The 22,966-nt window shown below is 37.2% G+C and overlaps 1 protein-coding gene across 2 annotated transcripts in view; it reads right to left on the bottom strand.

Moving 5' to 3' along the window:
• ADSS2 (adenylosuccinate synthase 2) overlaps positions 1–22,966 on the bottom strand; it is a 42,684-nt gene that overhangs the window by 13,433 nt on the left and 6,285 nt on the right. For both annotated transcript variants that reach the window (XM_089529809.1, XM_089529810.1), the window contains exons 2-5: positions 7,711–7,813; positions 6,674–6,742; positions 4,998–5,048; positions 3,554–3,620 (exon numbers count right to left, since the gene is read on the bottom strand). In XM_089529809.1, the coding sequence (XP_089385935.1) occupies positions 3,554–3,620; positions 4,998–5,048; positions 6,674–6,742; positions 7,711–7,813 (290 nt within the window). The remainder of the gene's footprint in view (positions 1–3,553; positions 3,621–4,997; positions 5,049–6,673; positions 6,743–7,710; positions 7,814–22,966) is intronic.

Here is a 22,966-nt window from a genome sequence, read left to right as displayed (position 1 = left end):
TGAAGATTTTCATACCAGCGCTTACTGTGGGGTAAGTGCTGGGAAAACGGCAGTAAAATGTTTTGGAAATGTGTGTGAGGGAATGCTTGACACGCTTCATTTTTTATTTTTCTTATTTCTCGTGCCTCTGCAATTCTTTTTTTTAAAATTTTATGAAATTTTTATTTAATATTCTTAAGATTATATAGTGTGGCCCTGTACACATGGGCCCTTTAGCATGTCCTGGCAACGTGCTAGGGTTGCCTCGGGGAGCCATTTCCAGACGCCCCACAACCCTAGGACGTCAGCAGGATGTCACAGCTGTGCGGCGCTGTATACACGGCGCGCAAAGCTATGATGTCACTGCTGTGCACCTTCCAGATGGGCGCGCGTGGCAGTGATGTGCTCGTGTCGCCACAGGCAGTTTGCAGCAGTGCTAAAAGGAGCTGCTTTTTAGCGGTCCTTTTGTTTCCGCGTAGCCGCGTGCCCAATTTAGTTGCTGTGGCGCAGTTACGCGGAAAAGAGAGGCGGCCACTCCGCCAGTATAACGTGTGTGTGTGTGTGTGTGTGTGTGTGTATATATATATATATATATATATTCTCTTACATTCTAATACATTATATCTAAATATTTTTAATATACCACCTCAGTGCTCCCCTTCCCCAGAGCCATTCCCATCCTTATGTTCCATCCAAAATTTCAGCTCCTCTCGTGAAGGTAATTTTCCGTCTTTTTTTCTCAGTACTTTTTCAATAATTTTCTATATCTCATCAAAGTCATTTCTTTCCCATAGTCCTTTTTTCACTTTCAAATTTACAAGTTAATTTGTCATTAATCACTAATTTCCATATTTCTTTATACCAATTCTCCAATTCTACATTCATTTTCATTTTCCAGTGTCTTGCTATAATTAATCTCGCTGCTATAAACAAATTTGTTACCAAATCTTTTTCCTCTTTTTTTCTATTCCTCAGCATTATATAATGACAACAAAACTATATTTGGTTTTCTATCTATTTTTATATTCATAATATTTTCTATTTCTAATATCACTTTTCCCCAAAATTTTTGTACATATTTACATTGCCAATACATATGCACATATGACTCTACTTCTTGACAACATCTCCAAAAACTTTTGAGTTATTCTTGTCAATATTATGCAATCTCACTGGTGTCAAATACCATTTCCAAACCAGTTTATAATAATTTTCTTTGATCAGTACCAATAGATTTTTCAAATGTCTTTGTTCCCAAATTTTATCCCATTCTTTATCACATAATTTACATTCTAATTCTTCTTCCCATATTTCTTTCAGAATATTTTCTTTTATCTTCTTACCGTTATTCTCCATCAATATTTTATACGTTTTACTAATTATTCCTTTCATGTTTTCATTATCCTCCATTTCGCTTCCTTTTTGAATAATTTGTTCAAATTGTGTATGCTTTTTCCTTTCTACATTTCTTTTCTTCCAATTTTTAAACCATTTTGACGTGCTTCCTAAATGTCAGGGAATTGTCCCTTCGCCTCCAGTGTCTCTGAATCATTCGGGAAGCAGCCATTTCCCATTTATACAAAGGTTCCGTTAATGGGAAATGGCTGCTCCCCAAAGTTTCCACTAATGGGAAATGGATGCTGGAGATGAGGGGCCGATTCTCTGATGTTTAGGAAGCGCATCAGACTTTCACACACAATCACTCCCTAAACATTTTACTGGTGTTTTACCTGCGCTTACCGTGGGGCGAAAATCTTCTAGGTTAAAATCTTGCAATGTTGAGACAATATATATACATGAGAAAAGGTTTCATGAAACTTTCATTTCCAATTGTTTAAAATCTTAGTACTCAATTGTCTGATCCAAAGATGACCAGCTCCTTTGTCACAGAACAAAAGACAAATTCAGATAGTTGTCTGCAATATCTCTGTTTGTTCAAATATCGTACCTCAACAAAGGAGGTGATAGTATCAATAGAGGCAGGCTAGGCAAAAAATGAGTGCAATCGTAAAAATGAAGAAGTTGCAGAACACCTAGTAGTATGTAGGGGATTCTAGAATAGTCTGTTGCTAGTATGTTATAATCAAATGAGGAAGAGGATTAATAAAATTGTTTAACTAACGAAACCAATTTTAATTGTGTCTATTCTGTCACATTTTGTAAAAATAACTACAAATACCATAATTTATTACAAAGAGGGGTAATATTCTGGGAAGTATGAAGTGTTAACAGCGCAACCAGTCTTTTCACATTGTTATCATTATAATAAGTTTTTTAACAAGCACCATGCTAAGGACCAACCTATCTGGGGTCCATTTCCTATAGTCTTCCTGTGCTGTTAAATGGCAAGCACAGAATTTATGGAGGAGATTGCAAAAATCAAGTCTGTTCTATTTTAACATGTTTAAGAATATACCATCAGTAGTCTGATGTCCCTTTGTCCTTAATTCCTCTTTCTTGGCAAAAGACACTCTTCAAAGTTTGGTCCTTGCCTCTTTAAAAGCGGACAACCAATTGGAAATTTAAAAAATGAGGTGTCATTTGAGCTACTCAACAATCTGCTTGGTGTGGAATGAAAAATGCTCAAATCTGCATCTTAATGTTATACTGCTTTCTAGAAAGAACCTATAAGAAAAAGTAATCATCTCCATTAATTTTACCAGTTATCATCATGGAGGACAGAAGTGCAGTAACAGACAATTAAAGAATCCTATTCTACTCTTTCGTAGAACAGTATTTTAAGATCCGATTTAGAATTATTTCCTTTGCATCACCACAAATCTAATTATGATTATGCCATGAAGTTGCAATGAATGATAACTGATGAAATCTAGAAATAACTTCTCAACTTAGCACTGAATCTTTTATCTGTTCAGTACAAACACTATAATTTCATCATATTAGTCCTGGGTGGGAATCTGACCCCCCCCCCCTGCACCTCATATTAGCTACTGCTGCAATTTCTGATCAAGTATTCATTATAAATTTGATAACACAATTAGATGCATTATGTGACCGAATTCAAAGTAGAAAATCTCTGGGAAACATCCTCAGTCTGTTGTACTAAAAGGCTATAATAGAATCTCATGGGATCATGTATATTTTTTGCTCAAGAACAAGATTTGCATCACTGATAAACATTTGTTATAGTTTAGGAACAAAAACAATGGATTTAACTCACTTGCCACATATACTACATGGCTTACAGTATATACTGTGCCTGCAAAACTGTTGCAGAAACACAGAACTTGAGTGTATTTCAATATTACAACTAGACTTATTGTTGCACCCTTAGACTGAAAATAAGCAAACTGCTTTTGAATTCTTTGAACTGCCTATCTTAAAAGTATACACAAATACGTGGAAATTTTTAAATGTTCCAGACTTCTGCAAAAACAAACAAAAACAGCTCACCTCATACAGAAATAAACTTACTACAAAGTATGCTTAACAGGACACTCCACTGAAAGTTTCTTAAAAGCTTTTGGAAGGGAAGTGGCAGAAACACCCTTGACGTCACTTTAAATTTCTTCCATTAGTTAGCAATAAATATATTTAACACAATACAACATACTTCTTTCCTGCTTGTTCTTGCCTTTGTTGTTCCTGGATGCCATCAGCAGCTTGATGGAAGTCAAATACTAAGAAATTTCAAGGGTACAAAATTAAGTCTGTTGTACACATACCTGTACTAAGTAGCAAGCTACATTAAATTATTATTCTGATTAACCTTTGCCAAAGTGCTACATGTTTTGAATACTGTATGATCTTTTCAATAGTTGTACAAGTACCAGGTTGGAAACACCTAAAAAAAATACAGCTGTTCTGTAAACACGTACTTTGATCGGTAAGGACAGAAAAACAAAGGAAAACACACTATGGTATGCTTCAAATCATTGATGTCACTTAAAGTTATTTAACCCTCCCACCCTTACTTTTATATTTCTCAAGACTCACTGATCACAGTCTCTTAAGAGTTGGAAGGGACCACAAGGGCCATCTGTCATGCATAAGTAAAACACTTTTGAAAGCTGCCCATCCAAACTCTGTTTAAAACTGTGAAGATCTGAAGTAGGGTTAGCCAACTGCTAGATTTAGAGACTGCACTGGCCTTTGTAGAAACTTGGACAGTTCTTTGGTTGATACAGTAATTAGTACATAATATTTTTATTAACCAAATATCCAGATAATAAAAGAAGTTCAGACTACAAATATGTTTATGAGCATGACAAATCTGAATTTCAAATCATGTAATTATGACATTTGGCAATATCACTAATTAGAAACTTGAACTGATTGTATGCCTTACAGAGTCATTGCAATATGAAGAATTCCAATGTTAGAAGGGAATGTGTGAATAATATGGCCTGCATTTGATGAGGGGTGGGGTGGGGGATTTCTACAGGTATACCATACCTTGAAGAACTGTATCAGACAGTTCCCTCAGCTTTGCATTTATGAGCTCAAGCTACTTAAGGTATTTGTTATTATATATACAAAAGTGGATCGTCTTCACTAAGATTATATTTTATAAGTCAATCTCTAGTTCAAAAGGAAAAATTATCTCCCCTTCCTAAGAGTATGACTTCAGTTTTCACAGCCAGTTCAAGCCAACATTTGATACCAGAAACCTAGTTTTAGAAATAGATTTTTAATGAGTGTGTGTGTTATGGGTTTCTGTTCAGGAGGAAATAGTTTGACAAGCATATTAATAATCCCACTCAGTATTGTATGAAATATTAAGATGTTGCAAGAGAAAGAAGTGGTAGATGGAAATCTAATGACCTCTGGGGAATTGAATCTAATGAACTTTGGGGAATTGACAAACGTTTATATTCCTCAAATGAATTATGTTGGAAGGACTCATATCTTCCCAAGAAATACAATTTGAGAAAGTCACAGAAATTTCTCTATGTACATGCATTCTTTCCATGCAGCCCTTTGATTTTGGCCTATATTACTGCCTGGTCTTTATAAATGATAAACAAGCTGTAAGTTTTTTATATATTTTTACTTACCAATATGAGCTCTATCAGATATAATCAATCTTTTTTCCCAGCCTTCTAACCCTTAAAAAATGAAAGCAACATATTATCAGTTTCTTTAAAATGACTAACTATGGTGCATATTTACTCAATAATTTGTTGATAACTTGTCCCAAATAAACTAAAACAAAACTGCAGCCTCATTTAATCTGCTGAAAGGTGTTGGAAACATACCACAAAACTGATTTGAGGGAAAGCAACCAGATCCCCAAATCTAGTAAGTCAGTCCAGAAAATCAGGAATCAGCAAAAGACAATAAATGCTCCAAAGTGTTCCTATAATGCTGCTGCTATGGCGGATGAAACAAAACTGAGGTTTAGACTGAAGAAGAAAAGCCCTCCCTCCAGTCCATCTGCCTTGGTCCAGGCCTTGGAGGTGGAGAAGAACTGCTGGACCTGATCCCATTCCCCACCACCACTCCCTTCTCCTTTTGTGTCGTGTCTTCTTAGATTGTAAGCCTGAGGGCAGGGAACCGTCTAACTAAAAGATTGTATGTACAGCACTGTATAAATTTACAGTGCTATATAAATAAAGGTTAATAATAATAATAATAGCTCTATAGGTTCCAAATGATGCATTGTTTAATACTAATGTCTCCATTTGTTAACTGGTTCAGCAAGTTGCTTTCTTTTTGAAAGACTTTATTTAGAAAAGCTAAACACAAATGAGACATTTTAAGCCACTGTGTAGCCAGGTGGCGGAGGAGGATGGGAGGATTGATAGGGCAAGGCTGGAAGAGGGGGAGAGGAAGGACCGAGGGGAAGAGGGCTGGGAGAGGCACCGCACAGGGGGAGTGGGATAAAAGGTGAGGGACACGTGGACGAGAGGAGGGGCCGAGAACGTGGAAGACTGGGATGGGCAGAGGCGGCTGTGGCAGGGAGAAGTGGAGTGGTCCATAGCCCAGGATGAGTAGGTTGCCCAGTAACTCTGCAAAGCCGACACTGCTTGCTAAGAGTCGGGCCCCATATGGAGGTAGCGCTGCTTGACCCCAGAGGAGAAGGAGACTTTCGGTATCCCCACAAGTGAGACTGGCAGAGGCAAGCCACCGGGTCACTGGTGGGTGAATGGTGGGACCCCAAAGGGGAGCAAAGGCCAGGGCCAGATTTGCGGAAGAAGGCTGACGCGGAGCCTTTGGAGAAATATCGAGGAGGCAAGAGCAGGGAGACGGCATCCCCAGAAGCTTGAACACCAGGGACTAAAGAAAAGGACTGCGGTGAAGTAACCGGGCCTGAGAAGTGTAGAGTTTGTGTTACAAGTTATTACGTTCAGTTGGAGTAAAGTTTCAAGCATCTGAACTGCCTCCCATGCATTCTTCCTTTGGGCTTAGGGAATTGAAACCTAAGGGGAACACACGTGGAACTGCAACATGTCCCAGGGAGCAAATGCCCCACCCACACACTGAAAGACAGATTTTTAGTTACACACAGTATTTGTATTTTAGAGAACTGTACATAATACACCACAGTTATAGATACATTTAAGACGCCTTACAATGAACAAGTAAACATTTTCCGAGGAAAAACGGCATATGGATATTAACTTCTGAAAATATTGTACTAATTGGATACCATACGCCAATATAGTAGGAATAGCACACCAGCAAATAAATTATTCTATACACCAGTTTAAGCATTTGGCACTATTCTCACCTTTTCCTTTTTTAACATTCTTCTCTGCTTCTTCAAACAATCCTGGCAAGTGAATTACCACACCATTTCCTGGAGAAAACCACAAAGAGTCAGTTGAAGGAAACATGTCACAAAATTTATTCAGAGATTTGCCATTGTGTTCCTCTAAAACTAAGGGAGTATGAATTGTCCAGTCACCCAGTGTGTTGCCATGACTAAGCAGAGATTTAAAACCTGATCTCCTATAGTCCTATTCCAGCACTCAAACCACTACATCATACTTGGTTTGACAAATATTATTAAACACAGTTACTGTAGGATGATTGGAACAACTATGTTATTTTGTTTGTCTGCTTTTATAACTTTGATAGGGAATGGATGCTGTTGGGTCAATAATATATGTTAATAAATATATACATTAAACACCTCATACTGTTTATCATTTCACAGCTAAAATCCAGGGGTTTTATCCAATTGTAGCTATGTATTCACAGAAGTTGCTTCTACCTATGGAATGGTTATTTTTTTTGCCAATCCTTCCTACCCACCAACTCTACATTGCTTTTGAGGGTTGGGATATGCTCTGGGATAGTATGGGATATAGTATGGAGTACTCCAATGGGGGAGAAAATTGACCAAAATTAGATCTGTGCCTATCAGAAGCAAAATTGCTTTTCAATAACACAAGCAACAACTGGCTACAACCCAACTATAGTGCATTGTATCCTAAATCAGTGGTTATCAAGCTATCTAATGTGGAAGAATGGCAATTATTTTTTCCCCAGCATGTCCAGGACTGGCACCCTGTTTGTGACCTTTGACTGCATCTGTTTCATTCTTTCTTCGAAACTGACTAGCAAGCATCAGCCAATGACTTAGGTACCAGCACTGGTCAAGAGATCACCACTTTCAGTAGCCCTGTCCGAAATAACTTAACATGTGCAGCTTTTCAACATCAATATTAGTATCAAGAAGCATTTATAAACTACCCTTGCATATTTTTCCAGTTCAGAACCAATGGATAGAGGCACTGGGGATTTGGGTGGGGGGACACTTACCAATAAATGCCACAACTTTCGGATTGATGATACCACTTGGTAAGAGATGAAAGTCATATTCCACAGAATCCACTACAACAGTATGTCCAGCATTGTTACCTCCCTGCAGATAAGACAAAATGTATTGTTTTCTACTGTCTTTGAAAATAGGTACAAAGAACTATGTTCATATTATTATGATGATTGTTTAAATATATGTAATTAACACCTCCATTTTCATAGCTAAGGAGAAAGCAAAATCAAGATATTTTTGGCAGTATGAGATACCCTAAAGGCACCAGATCCTATCTGATCTTGGAAGCTAAACAATGTCATGGTTTAGTACCCAGATGAGAGACTGCCAGGGTATACCAGATACTGTAGGCTATATTTCACAAGGAAATGGCAAAACCATCTCTGAGTCTTCCTTGCCTAAGAAAATCCTATGAAATTTATGGGGTCATTGTAAGTCGATAGGTAACATGAAGGCACATAGACACACACACGAATGATCAATCTCTTTATGAAATGTTGTTGAGTACACTGACAACAATTTTCAAGACAGTCAGTTCTACATTTTCCTTTCATTTTTCGATCAAATTTACAAGGCAAAAATTATTTCCTGAAATGAACCACAATGCTTACTATGTACAGGGCTGTGTTTGTTTTTACTAATGAAAGACTTCTTACCAGTAAAACATTCACATTCCCATGACTAAAAAGACATTAAGTTACAAAAATTCAAACACTGTTTCAGAACCAACATGCAAATCCTACACTACTTCCCATATAGTATGCCACAAGCACAAGTATATATTGAACAGGATCATTATTCTGTTCTCTGATAAAAACTACTTGACGCCTAATCATTGGGACACTTGAGTTGCTGTTGTCCAAATACACAGGGGAGTGGAGCCTACACAATTAAAGCAATAGAAATACAGTATTCCTAACACACAGTGGATGTCCATGTTTGAGAAGTATTATTTTCCTACCCTGAACCTATTTAATAAATGAATTAAAGTTTGTAATGTTTTATGTTAGTAAAGTTGTCAAAAGCATGACTATTCTAAGAAACAACTGACTAAAAAAATAACGCACAGAAAATAACAGGGCAATTCTATGCATGCTTCCTCGGTAAAAAACTTCGACAATGTTTAATAGAATATACTCATGTGGTAATGCTAACACAGGATGGTAAACATGCAATATAGACTAAAGCATGTCTTTAGCAAAATGGCTCAGAAATCAGTCAGTTGAATTTACTGCCTAGTAGCCTGCATTTAGGATTGTAGCCCATTATCCTATTAACAATGCATGCTTGGATTTTAATCATCAATTTAATTGTGGTGTGCAACAAGCATGCATAATGTTCAAATATTTGAACAGTGAATAAAACGCATGGATCAAACCTTCCAGTTATATGAACATACTTGACATATTTTTTCTGACATGATTTACCTTGTAATAGACCATGGTGCCAATATTTATAAAGACAGCGTGCCATCTCAGGCAAGTGTTAAAACCACAAGGGATTCAGAACAACTCCTGCATTGGGCAGTGCTTTATTCCAGTGCCCTAAAAATGCATTAGTTTTACATACCTTATCTCTTTCATTTACTAAAAGACAAGATTTACTTTCAGTAAACAATCTGAAAGTTCCAAAAGAGGCATTCTTACATTGTTTCTCTTTTTACTGAAAATGTCTGGTACCAACACTTAACCACCTATGCTCTGCTTGCACTTAGACTGTCATACATCCAGCCAGGCAAAATAGTTGAGGTGTGTGACTGCTAAAGAGCATCATCCATTTACTACCTGGAATTCTGGTGGAGAAAGTAATGTTGGTTCTTTTGTTCCATATTTCTAAGGAGCCCCTGTCCCACTTTATTTCTCTGGTGCAGAAAGAACCTGTCAGAAAGCCCACATGATCCAGTAGAATAATTCCAATGTACCTTATGATATAAGTTAGAAATTACTCTGTAGATAAGGAAACAAAAGGATGGATAAATTCTTGCATACAATGCAGCAGTGGGAGTCCAAGGTATTTTGTGCACCTCTGTAACCCTCTTTTTTTACAATCTTTTCTTCTCAGAACATCTGCACTTTTAATAAGTATAGAGATTTTCAACAAGTACAGTATAGCTTTCCAATTTTGTAAAGTTTGGTATCATTTTTGTGGCATCAAAACCAGTATTTACAACTTTTGTAAAAGAAATGAGTTTACAATTATCCACTTCAGAGCAGAAAAAGCTGTAACACACCTAGTGAGCTATATCATGCCTCCCATACAAGCAGAGTTTGCAAGTGGATTAAAAAGACGGAATTGCAGAAACATCTTGAAGTGAGCAAACTAATACTCATTTAACAACTGAACAGCCTCATGGACACTAAGTCAACACCATATTCTGTCTGCTAAATGAGAATAGACATGATGAACTGTACCGTATACTAAGTTAATGTTGGAAAGGTGGTTTGTATGTACAACACCGATGCTAGGTATCATTAGCAATACTATATTATAAAAACAATGGCAGAATTAAATAATGTCTCTCCAGAGTACCTTTCCTCTGAGAATGGAAAAAATGTCTGTTTTCAAAAACAGACTATATGACCAGCTGTCTCTAAGCCCTCCAGGGCCCTCCATTCTGGTAGTCAAGGGCTGCTGTCCCAGCCCAGGATTTCCATCTTGGATTCGCCCCTTTTCACTCGCTGCCCCTCACTCCTGGAACCTTCTTCCCCTGCGAGTAAGGGCCATCACTTCTTTAACCGGCTTCAAAACAGAGTTGAAGACCATCCTGTTCAGAGAAGCGTTCCCAGGCATTGCATAACTGTCGCTTGCTATTTGATGTTCTTTTGGTGCCTGTTTTATCAAACCATTTCCTGTATTGCTAAGTAGTTTATATGTATTAGCCTACTAGCCCCACCACTTTTCCCTTCTCCTTTTATGTCATGTCTTTTTAGATTGTAAGCCTGAGGGCAGGGAACTGTCTAATTAAAAAGACTGTATGTACAGCGCTGTGTACATTTACAGCACTTTATAAATAAAGGCTAATAATAATAATAAGCATGCCTTATGTCCCTATACCAGGAGGAAGGCAAGATATAAATAAATAAATAAATAAATAAATAAATAAATAAATAAATAAATAAGCAAGCATATGCATAAAGCTTCCCATGTGTAACAGTTACTGTACAACAGTGTTCTCAAACTTTGGCTATCTGGGTGTTTTGGACTTCAGCTACTAGAAGCCGCAGATAGCATGGGCAGGGATTGTAGGAAGTGAAGGCAAAAGCACCTTGATGACCAAAATAATACAAACCATTCTTTTTTTCTATAAAGTATCTGTAAAATAAAAATTATGTAGTTCATATTTGATCAATGTTCTCAATTCACGCTAAGTTTCCCCACTTTGTTGAAATACAATGCAGATTTACTTTGTGCCTGTCAGCTATCTATGCCCCCAAAATGAAATAACCATGATAGACAGCAGTGAAGTTACAGGCAGAGTAGACCAGGTGAAAAATGAAATGTTTGTACATAAAGAGTTAATATTTGAAAAATGACCCAATTGGTCCTTTACCAGGAGCCCTGGTGGTGCAGTGGTTAAATGCCTGTACTGCAGCCACTCACTCAAAACCACAAGGTTGCGAGTTCAAGACCAGCAAAAGGGCTCAGGCTTGCATCCTTCCGAGGTCGCTAAAATGATTGCTGGGGGCAAATTAGCTTACAGTGATAAACCGCTTAGACGCTGCTTAGGCGGTATGAAGCAGTATATAAATGAAGCTTGTTTGTTTGTTTACATGGAAAAGCCCCATTTAAGTCAATATTAATACACACACACACACACACACATACACACACAGAGAGGGGGGGGGGGCTTTCACCATATCTCAAGACGTTCATAAACAGAAGTGAAGGAGGACAGTAAGCCTTGAAGTATACATTTGGAATCTGAAACAATAAACCTTTGAGAGGATCATTACAGAAATAAGCTTGAGTTATGCTTGAATTGACAATTATTTATATTTGCATAAGGATATCTGTATACTTAAGTGCATATACCTACATACATACATTGGGCAGGCCTTCCCAGAATAGAGAACCCGGCCTTAGAAAAACGTCTGGGAAAGATACTGCTGCTCCCACTGGTTGCTTGTTGGTATGATGTTGATGACCTTCTGGTCAGTTTTTAACTTGTATGTTTGTTTGTTTGTTGTTGTTTGTTGTTTTGTTTTTTAAATATTGCATTGAATTTAATACTTTTTTAAGGAGGGGAGGGTACCAGGGATTTTATATCTTTTGTATTTTTAACTTTGTTAGCTGCCCCGATTGTTCTCAGAGGGGCGGGATACAAATAAATTTATTATTATTATTATTATTATTATTATTATTATTATTGTATACTCCTGCTGCCTTGGCCCCCATTAAGTGCTGCTATGACACTTGCATTCTGCTCCTATGGAGACCAAGGGGCAAAACAGACCGGCAATAATAGCCGGATTGAGGGTGGCGTGGGGGCATGGCGACTGCCTTCTGCCTACCCCGACTCTGTCCCCAAAACAGCCTCGTGCCGCCTGCTCAACCAAACAGCGGGCAGTGTGGAAACACTCCTGTGGTTCAGCGACCAGATACCACATGCCATGGCAGCGGCGAAAGGGGCACCCTTTCCTCAGCACAAAAAGGAGCAGCTTTCTGCCACTCCTTTTTGCACCAGGAAAAGGCCAGATCAAGGCCACAGCATGTGGTTACCATGGCCCCAATCCGGTGCACAAAGTGGTGGCATGATGTCGCCCCTTTAGGGCCATCTGCTTCAGCCTTACTTAGAATCAAGTTCCATAGAGCAATGATGCCATTTCCCAGTTAAATGTGTAGAGAACTTTATGCTAACTACACCAAAAACAATAAGATAATAATAACCAGTATCACTCTTGACCTATATTATAAGTGCTTATATACTTATATTAAATAGTTATGTAAGCAGAAGTATGAGGTTTGTTGATTTGTGGCTTCTACCATCTATACACGATTTATTAAACAACCAGAGATACGGTAACAAAATCTACTGTTCTAACATCTATTTATAGCACTATTATATATGCATGTCTACATGTAAGTCACATTTTAGCTGTATGATGTGAAAGAATGTTTTAAGGTCTGACTTAAACCAGCAATATTTACAGAAAAGAAGTTTGTTCTGCAAAAACATACCATTTAAAATTATTAGAAGTTCTTTGACCTATGAATTTTCATACATTATCTCTGCAACCATAAGGTCTTGATAATAAGAACGGTCTTCACAACTTGTTATGCAATTCCGCTGCCTATTGCTGCCCTTCAACTTCCAGAAGACCTCATGAATCAACAGTAAAAAGCATTATGATCTTCTTCTGCTATTTTTATATATTGTATTTTAATGTTATTTTAACACATTCAGATGAAAAGGAATTGTTTTCAAAGCATGGAGCAATATTAAGTATATCTCAGTACAACCAGTTTTTTAGGCTACCAGCACTTTTCGAATCACTATTGTCAGTCATCCCAAGAGGTTCATGAAAAGTATCCCACATTTTAATAATTCAGCACTTGCCTACACAACATTATAGGAGAAGAGGGAACTTTTTTAAAAAAATTATTTTTAAAATTAGATTTGTAAAATCACATTATTATTTTTTTTTAAATGGCACATACTGTCTCACTTTAAAAACAACATATTTAAGATTATGAGCACAACTATGTTAATCAAGATTATTAATCAGTGCTTTCTATTGCATACATTGAGTTAAAGGCAGCTTTTCTATTTAAGTGAATCACTTTAATCATTTTTAAGCATGCACATTTAGATTCTACCAACCAAGCAGGCACTTGAATTTTACCTCATGAAAAGAAACTGTGCTGGCTCTGCCCAGCAACTATCTCACTTTGTTCATCTTATCAGTCATGTACATTTCCCTTTAGTTTGCTACATGTACTTGTGAGGACAGGGATTGGCCAAAGGAAAGCAAAAAGAAACAAGCACTACTAGAAAAGAAAATATAAAATTGGCATTTGCAGATCTCCATCTTCTCAATATGTATCCTCACAGAATGACATGGCTGATAGTCATAAGGATTTTATATGTGAATATTTTAAAGATACTGGCCGACACCTTGTTCAATAGTTACAAGATCGTAAACTGGAATTACAATCTTGTACCTTTTGGGATTCACATTTATGGTTAATGACTAAACATAACCCCAAAAATTAATTCAGCCAGGCAGTGTCTCAACCAAAGCATTTCTGAAGTGCTGCAGACTGGGATGCTGGGAAAGGTATTTTCAGCATTGTCCACATGTTGAGAGAAAAAGTTGCAACAGGACCCCAAGAGGTCTCCAGCTACCTGTTCTCAACATGCCCTGAGACAAGTGGAGCACTGCAGACATCATTTCCTGGTATTCTCATCTGCAGCACCTTGGAAACCCTTCAGCTGGAGCACTGTCTGGCTGAAAAAGTTGGTTGGGGCGTGCGTAATCATCAGATGTAGCTACGATGACAGAACTCTAGCATCATCATATTTTTTTATAATAAGTTTTATTTATGTTTTCCCGCCTCTCCCGATCGATTGAAGCGGGATTACAGTCAGATTATACTGTTCAACAACAATAATAATGGTCAAGTCTGATGCTGCAGAATCTCAGCCTCTGTAAAAATGTAAAATAAATACAATATCCTCACTCCAAAAACGCTGGAAAGCCTGCCTGCAAGAATGAAACAGCACTTTAATCACTATGATTTAAACCAACCCCCCCCCCCCCCCGCTTGCATACACATGAAGTTTTCAAGTTCCACTATTTATAGTTTCTGGTCGTTATACACGTTTATGCTAACCTCATAAGAGAGGTATACTGTGATTTCACTCTTGTAACACATCTTTTTCTACAGACTTACTGTCACTAACTGTTAATGTACAAATTGAGCAAATCATTTTGAGCACACACAATTTATTGCACATCATCACTGGAAACTACACTTACCAGAGTCTGAAGATACGGTGAAATATTTTATTGACAATCATCCACTATTTCCTTTAATGCCAGTGCTGCACAGAATGGGGAAAAATCCACCCCATCACAAACCTCTCTTATCTTGAGCCACAAATAGCACTGTAAGCTTCCTGCACTGAAACAACTGGAGTCTTGAACAAGAAGGAACATTCTGTTGATGACCCCCCCACTTGCTAATTTTCTAACACCAATATTGTAACAGACTCCCAATCCACAAATACAATAATTTCTGCATAGTCACCAAGGAAACAAATTGTTGGACTGAAGCAGCCAGCTCCTTAAACCACAGGTATGAAAGGCAGATTCTGCCAAGGTGGGAATCAGTTGGCCCTTCAAACACCATTAAACTGAAATTTCCAAGAGCCCTAGTCATCACAGCCAATAGTGAGGAATAAATGATTATACATTTCAACAATATCAAAAAGGTCACACAATTCCTACTGCTTCCCTAGCTAAACGTTGCAGGGTTAACTCCCCCTTATCTATAGTTTAATACCACATAGAAGTTGCATCCTTTTAAAAAAACAGAACATAGCCCTCTCTTTGTGAAGTTCCAAGTCACTCATTCAAGGTACCTCTGCATCAAAATCAATACCAATTTTATTGCTGGGGTGGTGGTCTCATAAATGCAAACTTTGGGTTCTAAACTGATATGGCTTTATCTTTTTACTATAATATGTTTATCATTTGTAATCAGGTATTTTCTCTTTTCAGTTAAAATTGACAAGTAAGAAAAGGAACATTTCCTATAAATTGATTTGCAGATATGTCCCCACAGTCTCTTTAAACCTACTAAATGAAAGCAACAAAGCTCATGTCCTTAGTTGAACTGCTTCCCAATGGTAACTTAATCTAGCAAAACTGCTCACTCTCTGCTGATGATCTGTAAACTAATTGAAACTGTGCATGCATTTCATAGCTCCTAGTTAGAAAAGAGTTTTCAGCCTCTAGCATTCCTATTAATCAAGTAAGTCTCTTGACTTACTCAGAATATTGAAAGGGAGAAGACAAAAGGATCCTGCACTAAAAACAAGAAATTTCAGCATGTGCTATATAATCTTTTATTTCAGGAGGAGGAATGGCTCTTGTTTTCTATCATTCGGACTCTAGCTTCCACAAGAGATGGCATATATCCACTTGCCTCTACCACTGTGGAATACCACTGGCAGGAAAGGTTCACAGATGGTTCACTGAACCTCCTTGATTGCCTTCAAATTTCTGTACTGTCACTACAGAGGCAAAATCTTTCATCCAACAAGCACTTCGAAGCAAGAGGAATCCAAGTTCCTCTTCCCCTCTACAGACATTTTTGTGAATAAAGTTTTTGCCAGTGGGCATATTGAAAATTCCTGATACTAAGGAGACACTCAACAGTTCATCTTAAATTATATTTTACTCCAGCTTTTATGGAGCTCAGAGAAGTAATCATGATCATCCCATCACCACATTTTAGCTTCAGGAATCTAGGAGGCAGGTCAGACGGAGGCTGTGAGCTTCACAGCTTGAAGGGAATTTCAGTTCCCATTCTCCAAGTCCTAGTCTATCACTAGTTACATACAGATTAAATTTTAATTTTAAAAGTGCATAAACAAGAAATTTTTTAAAAGACTAGAGTTCTATTCAAAAAACTTAAGTAGATTAATGCCCCATACACTGTATGTTAACAGAAATTATACTTTAACTTAATTGTTAAGTAGATTGAACAGATTTCATATCAAGAATTGTCTCATGAATGTTTGATAATATGATGTAGTGTACATCGCTCCTAGTAATGTGGTTACATGTTACCAGGACAGCAAAAATAATGAAAAGAAATACAGTGGGCCCTCCACATTTACTGGAGTTAGAGATGCAGGACCCTTGTGAAAGTGGAAGAATTACAAATAAAAAACCACTATCTTTTTACATGAGAGAACACCTCTCTAGGAATCTCTAGGGCCTCCAAAACAACTCTGTGGTCAATTTCTGGCAGAAGGTGACCATAGAGTTGCACTGGAGGATGTAAAGATTCCTAGGGAGCACATATTAATCAAGTCTACAAATAAAATAAAACCCACAAAAGTCAATGCCACAGATGGGGACTGTAAAACCACCTGGTCTTTTATTCATAGAATGAGTTCACATATATGGCATATTAAGCGTAATCTGCTGCAGTAGCAGCAATCAAAACTATCACACAACAAAACTGGCAGAAACTCATTAAACATACTAAAATCTATTCATTTGGCAAGGTTTCAAAAAGGGTTTTCAAGCCAAGTTCTCGATCCTATACTTTTCCTATTTATTTTTCCTTGAATACACAGCTGTATCAATCAGTATTTTTTCATTTCTCTTTATATAAAATATCTTGTTTTTATACATTTTATTCAATATAGGCTGCCCTCCTTATCCATGGATTTTTTTTATCCTCGGATTCAAACATCCACGGCTTGAGAATATTTTTTTTTAAGTATAAATTCCAAACAGCAAACCTTGATTTTCCTGTTTATATAAGGGGCACCATTTTGCTATACCATTTAATGGGATCTGAGCATTCATGGATTTTGTTATTGATGGGAGATCTTGGAACCAAACCCCTGAGCATATGAAGGATCTACTGTATTTATTCATTGGTCACCCTTCCCTTCTAGGAAACTTTTAATATCCTGTAATATATCCACATTTTAAAGGATTTTATCATTTTCACAGTAGACCACATTAAAAGTATTTTACTGTATTATGATCATGCTGCTCATGCAGTCAGATTCCAAGATATTTCTAATTGTTAAGACATAGCTAGTTATTTGTCGCTAGTTACATCTAAGCTGTGTGTCTTCATGTCCTCTTTCTAATGAGGCAATACAATTTTGTCTGTATATATGTGCCTTCAAGTTGCCTGTCTACTTATGGCAGCCCCAGGAATTTCATAGGGTTTTCTTAGGGAAGGAGTACTCATGGGTGGTTTTCCCAGTCCCTTCCTCTGAAAACATAGCTTACAGCATCTGGTATTTACTGGCAGTCTCCCATCTAAGTACTAACCTGGTCTGACCCTGCTTAGCTTCCAAGATCAGACAGGATATGGTGCTTTTGGGGTAGAAGCCATGATGGCTTAGATTTAGAGATAAGAATACAGTGCGCCTGCGCCATACGCGGGCGCGCCATACGCGGCCTTGAGCATACGCGCTCAAGCCGTGGCACGCGCGCGGGGCGGAAGGGGCGGCGCGTCCCATTCAATTGAATGGGCGCGCGCGCCCGTTGCGCCCCGCGCCGCCGCGCACGAGCCCCATTGTTTCCAATGGGGCTCAAGCATAAGCGGAATTCGCCTTACGCAGAGGGATCCGAAACGGATCCCCCGCGTAAGGCGAGGACGGACTGTAATGTTTTTTTGTTGTTTGATGTTCTTTTTTGTTGCCTGTTTTATTGAACCATTTCCTGTATTGCTATGTATTTTATTTGTATTATCCTATCATCTCCTAGATTGTACGCCAAAGGCAGGTTTACTCTTTTATATTTATTGTTTTATGTATAGCAATGTGCAAATCTACAGCGCTATATAAATAATAATAATAATAATAATAATAATAATATATTTAGGAATAAATATTATGAAAGATCTAAACAAAATGGAAGAGAAAAATTTGGTTGTATTAAGGAAAGAAATTGAGAAAAAATGGTAGAATATAAGGAAATCAAACTATCATGGTTTAGAAGAATAGCACTAGTCAAAATGAAAATCTTACCAAAATTATTTTTTTTATTTAGAATGATAGCATTAAAAATATCAGAAGCTGAATTAAATAAGTGGCAACAAGCATTAAATGTATATTATATTGGGGGGGAAACTAGAGTAAATAAGCAATTTTGGTATAGATCCCAGGGAAAGGGAGGGTTAGGCCTCCCTAATATAAAGGGATATTATGAGGCCAATCAATTAAGATATGTAATAGAAGGTATGTTAGGTACATCAGGTCTGGACTGGTTAGAAACAGGAAAAGAAGAAATACATATGAAAAGAGGGAATATTTTCTTTAAAGAATTTAGTAGGAAAGAAATTAAGGAAATTGAAAACCCATTTATGAAAAATATACTAGAAATATGGAATAAATATAAAAAAGAATTATTGAATGAAAATTCATTGATAGTATCAATAATAATGGTAAAGTCATTCCCAAAGAATTTAAGAAATTTATTAGATAAGGAATTAAAGGAAAGGAAGATAGATAAAATAGAAAATTCGATAGAATTAAAAATAGGAAGACATAATATAAAAGAAAAACTTAGGGGAATAAAAATGTCATGGTTTCATTATAATAATAAATAAATAATAAAAGGTTTATTTATATACCGCCCTTCATACATCAGGGCGGTTGATAACATATATCAAAATACAATAAAAACATTCCACTAAAACCAACAATTACACAGAAAAAGAATTAAAAAACACTCATGCCAGTGGCCATGCTGACATAGAGGAAGAGGTCAGGAAGCGGTCAGGGGCTAAGAGTCAGGGGTAGGCCTGCTCGAATAATAAGGTTTTTAACCCCTTCCTGAACTGGGCTAAGGAGGCGGCAGAGCGGAGCTCGGCGGGCAGCGAGTTCCAGAGGTTCGGGGCCAAGATGGTAAAGGCCCTCCTCAAAGTAGATGTCAGCCTAGCCTCTGGAACTCTTAGAAGTTGCTGCCCAGAAGATCTGAGTGTGCGGGGCGGATTGTATGGAGAGAGGCGGTCCTCTAGATACCCTGGGCCCAAGCCATTCACTTTGGAATAAGCTCCCTGCAGAGCTTTGCTCCGCCGCCTCATTAGCTGTTTTTAAAAAACAGTTGAAAACATATCTATTTCGGCTGGCCTTCCCACCTTAATTTGTCTGTTTATTTTTCCTGCCCCCTTTTTTTTTCCCTTTCGACCCTGGATCGATGTAATTTTTTTCTTTTCTTTTTCTTTTGCCCCTGACATGTGTATTTTCCTATTTTACTGTTTTCCTGTTGACGTTTTGTAGTAATGTTTTTAACTGTTATACTTAATTTTAATTCCTGTATTGAAATGTTTTTTATAAATTTTGTAAGCCGCCCTGATCATATCCATGGAAGGGCGGGGTTGAAATAAATTTATATTATTATTATTATTATTATTATTATTATTATTATTTATAGGTCATAACCAACACCTTGTATTGCGCCCGGAAGCAAATAGGCAGCCAATGGAGATCTTTTAGCACCGTTGTTATATGGTCGGTCCTGGACGTACCAGTGACCAGACGTGCTGCCATGTTCTGCACTAATTGTATATGCAAATAGAACAATGGTTCAAAAATTGGAAGAAAAAATATAGGCGGTCTGCCGGCGCCAGTATTTGCTGCGTGAAGGAGCTGCAGCGGACAAATCGTGCAACTCCTCCAAGCTGCAAAAAGAAGCCGCAAAAAGCGGCTTCTTTTTGCAGTGCCATTATGACGCCGCAAAGCGCCATTGGCGCACTTGCGGCGTCATAATGGCGCCGAGACATGCGAACACTAACCGTCCGCTACGTCAAGATGGTAGTGCCCATGTAGAATGGGCACCACCATTTTGTACATGCTCGGCGTGTACTAGGGTTAGGGGCGTCCAGAAAGGACGCCCCTTCCTAACCCTAGTACGTGCCGAGCACGTACTTTTGGCGTATGTAGGAAAGGAAAAATATATGCAATTTGAACAAATAATTCAGAAAGGAAAAGAACTAGAGGAAAATGAAAGTATGAAAGGAATAACTAGCAAAATGTATAACATATTAACGGAGAATAAAAGAAAAAATAAACCAGGATATTTGGAAAGAGATATGGGAAGAAGAATTAGGATGTAAATTTTGTGAAAATTAATGGAAAAAATTTGGGAACAAAGACATCTGAAAAATGTATCGCTTTGATTTAAGCAAAATTATTATAAGCTGATCTTGAAATGGTACTTAACAACAGTGAGATTATATAATATAGATAAGAATAATTCAAAATATTGTTGGAGAGGATGTAATGAAGTGGGATCATATATACATATGTGGTGGCAATGTAAATATGTAAAAAAATGGGAAACAGTAATATTAGAAATAGAAAATATTATGGATATAAAAATAGATAGAAAACCAAATATAGTATTGTTATCACTATATAATGATGTAGAATGGAAAAAAGAAGAAAGAAATCTCGTAACAAACTTGCTTACAGCAGCGAGATTAATTATAGCGAGAAGTTGGGAAACGAAAATAAATGTGGGACTGGAGAATTGGTATAAAGAAGTCTGGCAAATAGCGATTAATAATAAATTAACATGTAAATTGAAAGTGAAGAAAGGATTATGGGGAAAAATGATTTTGGTGAAATATGGAAAAAATAATTGAAAAGGTATTAAGAAAAGAAGATGGAAAATTACCTTCACGAGAGAATTTAAATTTTGGTTGGAATATATGGATGGGAATGGCTCCAGGGAAGGGGTGCACTGAAGTGATATTAGTATAAAATAAGCAAAGTGTTAAAGCATATATTTGTATGAAGAAAGTGTAACAATTTGTATTGTAAAATTTAAAAATACTAATAAAAAAAGAAGTCATGATGATTAAACTGAGGCTGTAATACTTTGGCCATATCATGAGAAGACATGACTCATTAGAAAGGTAAGATAGAAAGCAGCAGGAAAAGGAGAAGACAAACTACAAATTAAATTCTTTTTATTTATTATTGCATTTATTCATCCCTTTCTTGTGGTATAGATCTCTGGGCAGCTCAGAAACAAAACAAAAAGTAATGGTAACAGTATATGTCCTTGTATTCCTACTCATATTTCTGTATCCTCTCATCTGACCTTCAACTTTCACTTCAACTTTTTGTTGCCATATTTGTGGGAAATTATATGAATATCTCTTGAATCAAGACCTTTGTTTACCAACACTATCATCAAGGTGCCATGTTGTGCTTTGTGAGAAGCTTTTTGCTGACCATATACATCAGTTTCACGTAATGACATAATTCCTAAAGTACATGTATTCAGAATGCTTCACTTGTTCAAAATCCTCCTCTGAATTCAAACTGTGTTTGTCCTCCCTTTTCTTCATGTTAATTGTAATGTACTAAATAAAACATCTTTCACATTATTGTTCTATAATCACTGGCATTTGTTACTGGAGGTAACATAATAAAACTGACCCTTATCCAAATCTCAGGAATTATTCCAATTCTGTAGATCAGATTGAAAAGATTTACTGAACATCTCTACATTGTCCACTTCTGCTACATTTAATATTTGTGCAAATATACCATCATGTCCAGAAGCACTGCCATTTTTAATTAAGCATAGTCTACTCTGAATTTCACATTTCTGTTTCTAATTCAGTATCAATTTATGCTGCAATAAATTCTGGTATATTTGCTTCCCATAGCTCTGTAACATAATCACCCCACCCAGCTATTTTACCTTTGAGGTCAAATATTAGAGAATTATTGCTTCCAATAGAGGACACAGACATTTTTAAATATACTTGCTACTTCCTTGAGCTTTGTTACATACAGCAAAAGAGCACATTTCTATAGTTAATCTGAAGCAGTAATTACTCTTGTTTGAAATGACAAACTGCAAACATGTGTCACATTCATATAAATACTACAGCTATGCTAACACAAGCCACACTGGCACTGCAAGTATGTATCTCTATAAATCATATTAGCTGCTCTTTGTTGTTATGTGCTTCAAGTCATTTCTGACTTATAGAGACTCTGAGGTGACCTATTATGGGGTTTTCTAACCAAGATTTGTTCACAGGTAGTTTGCCTCTGTCCTCCTCTGAGGCTGAGAGAATGTGACTTCCCTAAATTCACCCAATGGCTTTCCATGGCCAAGTGGGGATTCAAACCGTGGTCTCCAAGGTCACAGTCCAATGCTCAAATCATTACACCATGCTGGCTCTCGTCATTGCACCAAGCTGCTCTTAATAATAGATATGTAAGGTATAAAATCGCATGCAAGTTTATCCTAAAATGACACTTATGTTCAATGTTAGCCAGTTCTTTAGACTGCATGTACATCTTTCTACTAGCATGCCAAGGTTATAAATATTTTCCATGGAAGTAAACATCCAGATTTTCCTGCAAATTTAATTTGCAGAACCCACCACAAAAGCTTGACTCCAATTCATGGGAGCCAGAATATGCCGATCAAACCTATTCCATCACAGCATATTAAGAAAAATCATAAAAGGTTAGAGTAGATTGTTTTATAAAATTGCAGTTGCAGAAGCAAT

This window comes from Sceloporus occidentalis, unplaced genomic scaffold, assembly GCF_023333645.1.
Source record: "Sceloporus occidentalis isolate IW3139 unplaced genomic scaffold, rSceOcc1.0.p SCAF_6, whole genome shotgun sequence".
In the NCBI taxonomy this organism is placed as follows: domain Eukaryota; kingdom Metazoa; phylum Chordata; class Lepidosauria; order Squamata; family Phrynosomatidae; genus Sceloporus; species Sceloporus occidentalis.
The sequence above is the reverse complement of the archived record's forward strand: the minus strand, read 5'-3'. Positions and strand labels throughout refer to the sequence as shown.